At 38.5% G+C, this 13,071-nt stretch overlaps 1 protein-coding gene across 1 annotated transcript; it reads right to left on the minus strand.

The window, feature by feature from the left end:
- Positions 1-11,015: 11,015 nt before the first annotated feature.
- LOC101432518 (olfactory receptor 2H2-like) lies at positions 11,016-11,969 on the minus strand. Its single transcript, XM_004472105.1, has one exon. It carries the CDS (start codon positions 11,967-11,969, stop codon positions 11,016-11,018), a length of 954 nt encoding a protein of 317 aa, XP_004472162.1.
- Between the last annotated feature and the right edge of the window lie 1,102 nt (positions 11,970-13,071).

A 13,071-nucleotide genomic window follows, 5' to 3' on the forward strand; every position in this document is an offset into this window, starting at 1 on the left:
ACCTTATACAAAGATCAACTCAAGATGGATCAAAGACCTAAATATAAGAGCCAAGACCATAAAAACCTTAGAAAGCAGTGTAGGGAAACATCTACAGGACCTTGTAATAGGAAATGGATTTATGAATATCTCACCAAAAGCACGAGCAGCAAAAGGACAATAGATAAATGGGACTTCCTCAAAATTAAAGCCTTCTGCACCTCAAAGGAGTTTGTCAGGAAAGTAAAAAGGGAGCCCAGACAGTGGGAGAAAATATTTGGCAACCATATATCTGATAAGAAACTTATAACTTGCATATATAAAGAACTCCTATATCTTGAAAATAAAAAGATAAACAACCCATTTAAAAAATGGGAAAAAGACTTAAACAGACACTTTTCAAAAGAAGAACTACAAATGGCAAAAAAGCACATGAAAAAATGTTCCAAATCTCTAGCTATCAGGGAAATGCAAATCAAAACCACAATGAGATACCATCTTACACACATAAGATTGGCAGCTATGAAAAAAACAGAAGATTACAAGTGCTGGAGAGGATGTGAAGAAAGGGGAACACTCATCCACTGCTGGTGGGAATGCAGAAGGATCCAACCATTCTGGAGGACAGTATGGCAGTTTCTCAAAAAACTAGCCATAGATTTGCCATATGACCCAGCAATACCACTGCTGGGTATATACCCAGCAGAACTGAAAACAAGGACACAAACCAATATATGTACACCAATGTTCATAGCAGCACTGTTCACTATCGCCAAAAGTTGGAATCAACCCAAATGCCCATCAACAGATGAGTGGATCAATAAAATGTGGTATATACACACAATGGAATACTACTCGGCTGTAAGAACAAACACACTACAAACACATGTGATAACATGGATGAATCTTGAGAACCTTATGTTGAGTGAAGCAACCCAGACATTGAAGGACAAATACTACATGACCTCAATGATATGAAATAACCAAGCTGCCCTAGATAGCAAGAGACTGAACGATAGGCTTACAAGAAATCGGAAGGTGGAGGAAGGATGTGAGCCGATGTCTGCAGGGGTGGAATTTAAGACGGGATGGTGAGTTGAACTTCCACTCTGCTTTAGAAGAATGGATTTTTTGGAGATCAACAAATTTATGATTCTGATCTGGAAGAATTTAATTTTAAAGAGACGGCAATTTATTCTTTTAGTTTTGGAAATCAGCCTAATGTTTCTATTTGCTACTTTGCTTTTGGTCACACGCTACTTAGTTGCAATACAACAGTATGGACCGTTTAGATACTCAGCTCAACCCCTCGATAACTGCCTTCATTCGTCACAGCACCCGTCTCTTTTCCTGGTAACTGGGAAATAGCTTATGTGCCTTCCAAAAGTGCTGTGGTAAAGACTATCATTGAAAATATGATAAATGATATAAACATCAATATCAAAGTTCAAGGCTTTTCTTCAGAAAAGGATTTTGAAGATTATGTTATGTATAAAAATAACTCTAAAAAAATGCTGTTTGCTGTGGTTTTTGATAACAACTTCAAAAATAGCTTTGATCCCCTGCCACTTAAGGACCCAGAAACCTGTATGATGAAGATGGGGGAAGTCCTGGGTACATCAGAGAAGGCTTCCTGTTGATACAACATTCCGTGGATAAGGCCATCATGCTGTACCATAACAGCATTGCTGCAGAAGAGCTATTTGAAAATATCAGAGTGTTTGCTCAGAGATTTCCATACCCAGTTTATAATAGTGATTTCTTCTTTGCATATTCTGGTATTTTCATCCCATTAGTGATTTTATTTATGTTCTCTATGAATCATTTTGCCCTCATTCAATGCATTGTGTGGGAAAAGGAAAACAGATTGAAGGTAACTTTACTTTTCTTGTGGTAGATATAGCTTACGTAGAAAATTTGGCATCTGGGGAAAATTTATCTGGAGGGTTAGATTATTTCTAAGCATTTAATAGTACTAGTAGATGCTTATGTTTCGGGAGCAGCTGAGTAGTAACACTTAACTCATTTGACAATTTTATAAATTTTGTTTTCATTGAAACTCTTGGTTTGGTTTTTAGTACTTCTAGAAGACTATTTCACAAAAATATTACAGTTGTATATAAATGCTGACTTCACAATAACATTATAGATTGTATATAAATGCTGACTTCCCTATAACTTTGTTATAAGTTTGGCTACAAAGAAATAATCAAATTGATGCTTAGTATTATATCTAGATAAATTTATGATATAGTTCAATTCTACAGTTCTCTGATTCTGTGATTTTTTTGTATTAGTTTCTGCTCTTTAAAAATGTTTTTCTACATGGTCTCATATTCCCTAAGAACCCCTGATTAAACTATGTAACTATAGTTTACTTATAAAAAATAAAAAAATAAAAAAAATAAAATCATTTTAATTATGTAATTTAAAAAAATACACATTTACATTTTAAAATACATTTTATATTTTTAAAAAGATAGTTTATATAAAATGTTACATTAAAAAAAAATAAAAGATTCCCATATGCCTCACTTCCCCCACCTCCCACTTTTCCCCACATTAACAATGTCTTTCATTAGTGTGGTACATTCGCTGCAATCGTTGAACACATTTTTGAGCATTGCCACTAAGCATGGATTATGATTTACCTTGTTGGTTACACTCTCTCCCACTCCATTCTGTAAGTTATGGCAGGATATATAATGGTCTGTACCTGTCATTGAAATGTTATTCAGGGCAATTCCAAGTCACAAAAGTGCCCCCATATTGCACCTCTTTTTCCCTCTCCCCGCCCTCAGCACCTCCAGGGACCACTGTCTACACATCAACGATATAATTTCTTCCATTGCTAGAATTACAATAAGCCTATAGTAGAATACCAGCAAGTCCACTTTAGTCCATATTTTATTCCCCAATCCTGACAATTCTGGGATGGTGATGCCTGCTCCACCCCTAATTGAGAGGGGGCTTGATCCCATATGACTGATGGATGGGACTCACTTACTTGTAGTTGTAGGCTCTCTCGGTTCCTTTGTATGGTGGTTGTCCACCCTCACCTCCTTGTTATTTGTCCTGGGTGAGTCCAATGACCTGAAGTGTAAGTGCGGCAACTCTGTTGAGATTCAGGGCCCATCTGGTACATGGACAGCCCAAAGATTTGAGTCTCTCGAAAGTACACCTACCAACTCCAGTTACAAGATTTTCCCTTGGGCTTTTTATCTCTTTATTCAGTTCCCTCCAGCTTGGTGCCCTGAAGCCTCCTGCTCCTAGGGTTCCCAAAACAGCTCATTCATGGAGGATCTTGCCTCTTCTCAGTCATTTATTGCGGGAGAGCTGGTGAGTGCCCTTTTAAACCAACACCACCTTGCTCCTCCCTCCCCCACTAAATTCACTAAATTAATTCACTAAATTCCTTCAGATGTTGTAAAGAAGCAGTAGGGTGATAATCTTAATTTTGTGGTTGTAATATTGTGAGATCAGAAGTCTCAGGACCTGGGAAGTTTTGATGTTGTAGAATAAAGACTCAATCTATGCATTAAACATCATTCGCCATTATTTGGTTATGATATAAAAAGATGTGTTCTTTATGATATCAAGTTTGCTTTATGGTCAAACTAAATGGAGAATCAAAATAAATTGTTTTAAATCATTTTCAAAGTTTCAACTTATTCTGAATAACACATATCCAGATTAAAACTGATTCAAGTGTAAACTGAAAATTAAATATGTACCTCTCATAATCTTAGGCATATTCCCCCAAAAGGAACCAATATTGACTCTGCAAGTTTGTATAAAATATGATTTGTCATATCAGACAAATTAAATACAGTTTTAATTAACAACCTATTTTGAACATGATTCCATATGAGTTTATGTATATTTGTATGGTTCTATCAAATATATGTAACTATCAGCTAACTAGTTTCTTCTTAGTGATCATTTAGGTTGTTTCCAATTTTTTACCTGAAAATAATATTGTGCAAATACTTTTGGGAATTAATGCACATATGAATGTAAGATAAATTCCAGGAAATGAAATTAGTGGAAGTTTGTTCAAAAGATGTCTACATTTTTCATTTGACAGATAATGGCAAATTGTCTTACAAAAGGAATTTTTTTCTCTACACAAATTAAAAGACTGGACATTTTCTCATATATGCAACAATACTGGTTTATAACTGTCACTTGCTTACATTCCAACATGTTAAGAGGAAAAATACTCAAATTTCAAATTCAATTTCCTAATTAAATGCAATAAATATTTTTTTTACATTTTTCAATTGCATAGGTACTTTTTTTCTTCTTTATTTTCTTTTAAATGTTATATTAAAAAATATGAGGTCCCCATATACCCCCAAAACCCACACACCCCAACCCTCCCACATCAACAACCTTCTCCATCACTGTGGCACATCCACTGCACTTGGCGAATACATTCTAGAGCACTGCAGCACCACACGGACAGCAGTCCACATTGTAGTCCACACTCTCCCCCAGTCCACCCAGTGGGCCATGACAGGACACAAAACGTCCAGCATCCATTCCTGAAGCACCACCTAGGACAACTCCAAATCCTGAAAATGCCCCCACACCGTATCTCTTCTTCCTTTTCCCTACCATCAGCAGCCACCATGGCCACCCTCTCCATATCACTACTACAATTTCTTCCCTTACTAATCACAATAGTTCCCAAGTAGAACACCAGTAAGTCCAATCTAATCCATACTCTATTCCTTCATCCTTTGGATCCTGGGATGGTTATGTCCAGTCCCACTATATACCAAGAGGGGGCTTAGATTTCACATGGATAATGGATACAATTCTCCTGCTTGCAGCTGTGGGCACTCTTGGCTTGCTGATATGGTGGTTGGCCTTCTTCACCTCCCTGTCAGCTGGCCAGGGTAAGTCCAAGAAATGAGAGGGTAGGAACCGCAAGTCTGCTGAGACCCAGGGACTGGCTTATTTTCATATGTTTTTGTGTAGTTATTTTTTCCTTGAATTATTTTTTAAAAAATCTATTTTTAATGAAGGAAAGGAACAATTTTCTGCCATGTACGTTAAGGTTTTATTTGGATCCTGTTGTACCATGTCTTTTATCCATGATTGACTCTTCTGTTGGAATTCATAACATCCTTTTGGGACAGAGTTTCTAAACTCTCTCTTCTTATGGATTGTCTCTGGCATGGGCAAAATTTTTGGGCATCTGTTCCAAAGCTCAGAAGCAAAAATGAACATCCCTCTTTATGGGTAGAGCCCTGACCTGCTCACCTCTATTGCACTGGGGCTCTGTCCTGTGAGTGAGCAAGGATGAGGGGGATGGAGCCCAGCATCCTCAGCCTGCCCCTCCTGGAGCTTCCACTCCATGGATGGGTATGGGAAAGGGGCCCAAACTCTCAGCCTCACATGCAAGGAATTTAGCTTCAACAAGTGAGGCGTTCTGTGGAAAAATCATATACTCCCATATTTGTTCATAATTTGGGTATTAATGTGACACTGTACAAGTTAAGCTTATGTGTTTATTTCACCCTTATGGTTCTCTACAATACAAGCAAGGTCTTACAAACTTTTAAATTAGCCTTTACTTTACAGCATTGTTGTATATTTGATAATTCTTTGGCACTTGCAAACAAATATTACATTCCAGTTAATTGCAAGAACGATCATTTTTTGAGCAGTCAGTAATTGCTGACTGCTACTTTTCCTTTATTGCATTGGTAAACAGTGAGATCCACAGAATTCCATCTGTGATGTCCTTTCAATACAAGCACCCTTGATAAAGTGATGAGAAGTTAAGAGATCCAGGTGGAACCTGGGAACAGAGCTTTATAAATCAGTTTCCCAACTTTGAGGCTGGCATTTTAGACCAGATAATTCTTTGTTGTGGGGTTGTCCTCTGTGTTGTGACGAGATTAGATGTTTCCTTGGCCTCTGCCCACTAGATACCAGTACCAGCCCCTCCTGTTATGGCAACCAAAAAGGACTCTAAGGTAACAAAATTGCCTCCACCTGAGAACCTTGGTTATAAATCAAGACATATTGTTGTGTTCTGAAGTGTGGTTTATTACACAGGAGTCAGCCTGTCGTGTCAGTGTGCGACTAGCATACTCACATACACAAAGGCACAAACTCACAAATAGGCTTGATAAAATGTGTTTTATGAAAAACAAAAAGTGTCTTTTTGTTTTGTTTTATTATACATGGCTCAAGAGCTTCAGCTTTTAAGGTAAGAAAAAAGGTAATTTTTACATATGTTGAGTTCTTATCAGTGCAATAAAAATTTCATTAAAAACATTTTTTCAATGGAAAATAAATTTTATTTTAATTTTATATTCTCAAATGTAAAGACATGAGAGAACATCTAGGAAATGTGAATGGGACATAAATGCACAGGAATTACTTCCTCCTCTTCAAGTTGGCATCTGTGTTTGGGGGGCTTGGTGATTGGGGCTCTGGGGCTGAACGTAGATGGTAGGACAGGAAGGACACTGGTGGAGGGTGTGGGTGAGAGGAGGTAAAGTATCTATCCCTGAGGGAGAGAGCTTTCTTTCACAAAGGCTGCCAAGGCAATATACAAGAAAGGGGTTGGCTTTCACTATTGTGATTTATTACCTAGAAGCTTACAATTCTGAGCCTGAGAAAATGCCCAAATCAAGGCAACAGTGAAGCTCTGTCTGTGAAGACATGGCTGTGGCGATCCTGGACCCCTGTCCTGTGGCAGGGCATGTCGCAGCATCTGCCAGCCTCTGCCTTCTCTTCTGGGCTCAGCTGATTGTGGAGCTCCTTCTGCGGTTTCTCTCTCCTGGTTCCATTGATTTCATGCTCTCATGTCCTAATATCTCAGCTTCTGTTGGTTCCTCACTGAGCTCCCGGGTCTTCTCTCTGAATTCTCTCTGTCTCTCTGAATTCATCCTCTTTAGGACTTCAGTAATAGGACTAAGACCCACCCTGGGCTAAGCCTTACTGAACTGATCTAATCAAAGGCCCTAACTGAAGAGATTTAATCAAAAGGCCCCAACTACCATAGGTTCACACCCACAGGAACTGACATTAAGAACATAATTTTCTGGGGTCCACAAAATACCACAGAAAGTGGCCTGACATCTGGAGAATGGGGAAAGAAGTGAACCTGAAGTGATATAGTACAGGGTTTTCCCAACTGCTTTGACAACCACTTGTTTCTGTCGTGAATCCCAAGATGCCACCCACACGAGACCCCCATCTGACTCATCTTGGCTCCCTTGTTTTCTGAGATTTGGTTTGTTTTGTTTTGACTTTAGTAAAACATCCGATAATGACAACAGACCATGGTGCCCCCAACTATTTTTTTCCTACCTCTGGTCTCCTCTGTGGTAACCAATGATTCTTCCATTCAGCAATGAAATTTCTCCTGATTTCTTTCCTGGTAGCCATTCTGGTAAAAATCCTTATGTTCCTTTGTGAACCAAATACAACCCAACATGTATAAAAGGGAAATACATTAAACTATTGTTCTGTACCTGTGCTTTAATATACTTAAAAACATTTCTGTGTAAATAAAAACGTACTCAAGCAGTTTGCCATTTTAATAAGTGGGAAGGCTCAAAAGTTCTATTTTCAACCCAGAGGGTTCAGAAATATAACCAGCTAATCCAACACTAAAAAGCTACCATCCAGAGCCAACTATATTCAGAATGGATTGCTCTTGGAGGGGACTGCTAACTCAAAGGGCAGAAATTAATGATGTGAATGAGGGATGGGAGAAGGTAAACCATGGTTTGACCAGTTAAAGCCTTGTGATGCTGGAAGAAAATGATATTGTTTCTTGTGGACTTGTGCCCAACACCAAGATTCTCTGAAAAGCAAAGCCTGAAGCTAGAATGAAAGTGCTGATATTTTATTGGGGAGTGTAACAAAAACAGCAAGAATGGAGAAAAGGGAACTGAGAGAAGGGAGATGTGAACCAAGGTGGGCTGATGTTGTCCTCTCAACAATTAACTATTTTGTGCTTGTTCCTACTGCAAGTAGGAGAATGGCTAATGATGCTGAGTATTTTTTCATGTGCATATTGGCAATTTGTATATCTTATATATATATATATTTATATAGATATATTTGTATATTTTTATATATATATATATAATTGCTTTTTCTCTGGCTTTATTTTTTTTTTAATGTTGCATTCAAAAAATATAAGAGGTCTCCATAGACCTCCCACCCCCACACCCCAATCCTCCTGCATCAACAACCTCTTTCATCATTTTGGGACATTCATTGCATTTGGTGAATACATTTTGGAGCACTGCTGCACCACATGTATAATAGTTTACTTGTAGTTTACACTCTTACCCAGTCTACCTAGTGGGCCATGGCAGGATATACAATGCCCAGCATCTGTCCCTGCAGTACCACCAAGGACAGCTCGAAGTCCTAAAAATGCCCCCACATCATATCTCTTCTTCCCACTCCCTACCCTCAGCAGCTACAGTGGCCACTTTCTCCACATCAATGCTACAATTTCTTCCATTACTAATCAAAATAGTTCCTTAGTAGAATAGTATCTATTTGAATCCTTAATTGGGTTTTTTTTTAGTAAATATATTACATAAGTTGTGAATTTATATAGCAATCATGCACGGGGGTGAAATTTACATTCAGCACCCCTCCACCAACACATAACTGTGGAAACTTTATTACATATTATGAGAAAGTATCATTGTAATAGTATGACTAACCATGGTCCAAAGCGTACATTTGGCATACTTTTTCCTACTTGGGTTGTCTTTTTAATGTTGGGTTTTTAGAGTTCTTTTTCTATAATATGAATATTAAAACCCTTATATATGATTTGCAAATATGTTTCTCTCATTCTGAGTTGCTTTTTCACTCTTGACTGTGTCCTTCGAGGCACAATGTTTTTATTTTAATGAAGTGCAATTTATTCATTTTTTCTTTTGTTCTCTGTGCATTTTGTCATATTTAAGAAATGGTTGCCAAATTCAAGGCCCACAAATATGGGCTCCTATGTTTTCTTCCAAGAGTTTTAGAGCTTTACGTTTTAAATTTCAGTCATAGCTACCTGCAAAATGCAAACTGTCCAACACACACAGACATACACACACATGCAAGAAGGTAGACTGTAGACTGGTGGAGAATGTTTTGATTAGGAAACTATGCTTCCGTACCTGTCAGAGTTTTCAACGAAGGTGACAGCCTTTTCCATTTGGGGATCATGGCAAGTCAGCTCCAATGAGCTGCCCAGTTTCAGCTGCACATAGAGAGACCCATGACATACCTCAAGGCTTACTTGGGCTGCCCACAGCACCTCACAAACGGACTTTGCAAAACCATGAACATCCTGTCCTATGGTAAATGCACAGCATTCCAAAATGAAATCTTAATTTTTAACAAGAACATTTGAATCAAAGAACTCTGCTCATTCTCTTCTGCTGCTCTGCTTTGCTAGAATCATAACCACTCTTCACTCATGCACTTTTTCTCTATACCCAAAGCCCTGCTCTAATTACAGAAGACTTGCTTCAGGTTGAGGGTAGTCATCACCTCTTGATCTCAGATACTTGTTACCATGGCCATATGAGCACAAAGTTATGCCTCAGCCTAGCTCCAGCCTTCCAGCCTTCTAATGTTAAGAAAAGTGCTATAAAACTACCTACAGTTTTTCTAGTTTTTTCTTAATTACTTCCTGTATTCCTTACATCTGAATAGAAGGATAAAAAAATGATTTTGCAAACATTGATATTTTATAGGCACTGAGATATTGTGTTAAACCCCCCTGGTGGTAGTGCTATTTTTATTTCTGAACCAGTTTAGTGTTGTTTTGAGTTATTTAATATTTTTAGTTTGCACACAAAAATTCAAGTTTAGAAAAGTTTTATATGAATCCTCCAAATTGGAAACAAGTGATACCATTCCATCAACACAGGAAAAGAGCAGAGTGAGCACAAAGCTTAATCTTAGATCCATCTAAAAATGAAACAGGTAGCACTGGCTGGGAGACAATTGAGGATTGTGTTTGCTGGAACAATCAACCATGCGGAGAAGCCAGCAATTAATATTTATGATTTTAGTGAAAAAATATGAAGCATTGGACTATTATAAACAATGAATAAATATTTGGTGGATGATATTCAAAGTGCAAAGGCAAATCACGTGGTATCTATGTCTAGGCAGTGTTTGCGAGCAAATTTTGCTCCACTAAGATAACAAACACTGTAGATAATACCTCACTTCTCCATTTCACCCTAAGCTCCATAAGGAGATGATTCAATGAGTCTAAACAAAGGAGCATAATGAGGAAGCCAACAATTATCTGCAAGGAGAATTAGATATGATAAAAGAAACTTGTTTCATGTTGATAGGACCTAGAATGGAGAGGAAAACAAAAACCAGTTCAAGTGCTTGGGCACAGAGCATCCGAGCTCAAAATAAGAAACACGGACGTTGGATACCAGTTGTCAACAGGAGAAGGGAACAGGAAGTGTGTACTTCTGCTTAGCAAACCCTTTTGCAGGGACTGGTACTGGGAACTTCCACAGAAATAGTGGTCCTACTGAGGCAGGGAGGAGGAGCAACGCAGAGCCAAGACCCAACGGCGTAGAATGTAGGATGATAGATGAGTCTCTTGAAAAGTCTCTTTCTCCAAACATTAGGAAGCTTTTTGGCAGTGAGCTTTTGGATAAAAGCATTGGTTAAACTTGGAGGGAAATAGAGCAAAGAAGAGAGAAATAAATGCAATGGCATGAAGTATCTTCCATGATCTTTATTTTGCAAGTTTGTATTTCTCTTGTTCCTCCAACCCTACTTTATTGTGTGTTCTGTAAGATAACGACTAGTAAGTATATTACTTTCTATACCATATTGTGCCTACTCCAACACTGTAATAATACCAAGGGCAGTGATATATGAAAGACCTGACATCTCAGTTTGAATAAATTGTGCTTCGTTTTCTCCTATTTCAGTGTTGGTGGTGTATCTCCAGTTTTAGGTAATGAAGTACTTTTTCTCATGTGGAAGAATGCCCCCCCACACCACCCTTTTCAATGTACTGAGCTACTCTGGGCATTCCAGGTCCTCTTCACTAATCTAACTAATGCCCCTTTCACCTCTTTATTCCTTAGCGTGTAGATGAGGGGATTGAGAGTAGGAGTTACCACAGTGTAGAAAAGTGTGAGAAACTTGCCACGCTCATGTGTGTAGGGGTTCTTGGGCTGAAGGTAGACAGCAGTGACGGTGCCATAGAAAAGGGATACCACGAGAAGGTGAGAAGTGCATGTGCCAAGTGCTTTCTTCCGCCCTGCAGTTGACTTTATCCTAAGCACAGCCTTTGCAATAACGCCATAAGAGGAGAGGATGATGATCAAGGGCACCACCAGGAGAACAGCACTGGCTATGGACATCTGGATCTCATTGTAGGTTGTATCTGCACTTGAGAGCTGAATCAGGGCTGGGACTTCACAGACAATGTCATCCACCCTGCGGTGGGAGCAGAAGGGCAGCTCAAAAGTGGTAGGAGTTTGGATCGAAGCCTGAAGCAGGCCAAGCCCCCAAGCCAGGGTGGCCAACTGCAGACAAAGTTTTGGGCACATGATAATAGTATAGTGCAGAGGATGACACACTGCCACGTAGCGGTCCACAGCCATTACCACCAGAAGGATACATTCAGTGGCCCCAAGCCACGTGAATATGTAGAGTTGAATGGCACAACCAGTGTAACTGATGTTCTTCTCTGGACCCCAGAGATTAAGTAGCATCTGTGGGACACAGCTACTGGTGAAACAGAGCTCTAGAAAGGAAAGGTTAGAAAGGAAAAAATACATAGGGATGTGCAGTTTTGGATCCTTGGAAGAGACAAGAATGATGACGATATTTCCCATAAGAGTCAAGCAATAAAAGAATAGAATGATCCAAAAAAGTATCTTCTCCAAAAAAGGCTTGTCAGAAAAACCCAAGAGGATGAAATCACTGTGGCTGCCATTGCACACTGTGGCCATCGCTTCTGGGGCAATCGCCTTTTTGGTGAAATCTTCAAAAGCAGTTGCTATGGATTGTGAAAGTGCCAGTACAGAGAAGACAGGTCATCAAGGAGATTTTGCTGTGCCATATTTTGGGGAAAGAAATACAAAATTTAGTGACTGCCTTTAATCTTTGATGTCCATCATTCATTCTAGTTCTCTCTTCCTCTTTCACAACTTCCTCATATTTTGTGTCTAATTAGAACTATGTATGATTAATATGAGAAATGTTTTAATCCCTTCCAGTGAAAAATTACTTTGCCAAATGTTACAAGATGCATTCCATCTTTGCTCTTAGAGATTGTGTCTCATTTATGACATAGTTTGGCAAACAGTACTGCTCAATGCACATTATCTTTCTTCCCCTCACTTTTCCTTTTGTTCACTTACTTCTCTGTTTATCAAATTTCACAATTGATTGAATCTCTCCCATGTGTATCTCTCTCCCTTTTATCTCTGCTACCTCTCAATCTCCTCCCCTTTCCTTCCCTCTTTCCTTACTTCTTTCCTCCCTCTTTCTGCTCTTCCTATTTCTCACCTTCATGTTCTCTCTTGATTTCTGAGCTTGAATTCTCACTCAGCCACCTCCAACCTGTGTGGTCTAAGAAAAATTATTTAACCTTCTTGTTTTTTACCTTAGTTCTTCCTTTGAAGTTTTGCATTTGGAAAATGGGGGCAATCTTAGAACTTACTTATGCTTGTTGGAAATATTAAATGTGAAATAATGAAGAAATACAGAAAAGAGTTCCTGGCACATAATAACAATTCAATGTATGTTAGCTGTAATTAGCATGATCATGGTGATGATAATATTATCAAAGGATATTTCTATGTTCAAAGCACTAAAAAATTTGAGTAATAAAATTTAGAAAAAAGGAGTGCCATATACTTACATTACCTTTTTCAAAGTAAAACTGTGGAGATAATTTTGTCTATATGTCTGAATTTACAAATTCTACATCTTTATCTCACAGAGACATAGCTCCGTGTATAAATGGCCTCTTCTGTTCAATGAAGAATATCATTTGGTCTTTTATTTTAGTATTTCACATTCTTCATTTTTACTAAATCTTGACTCCTG

This window comes from Dasypus novemcinctus, chromosome 22 (assembly GCF_030445035.2).
Source record: "Dasypus novemcinctus isolate mDasNov1 chromosome 22, mDasNov1.1.hap2, whole genome shotgun sequence".
Classification (NCBI taxonomy): domain Eukaryota; kingdom Metazoa; phylum Chordata; class Mammalia; order Cingulata; family Dasypodidae; genus Dasypus; species Dasypus novemcinctus.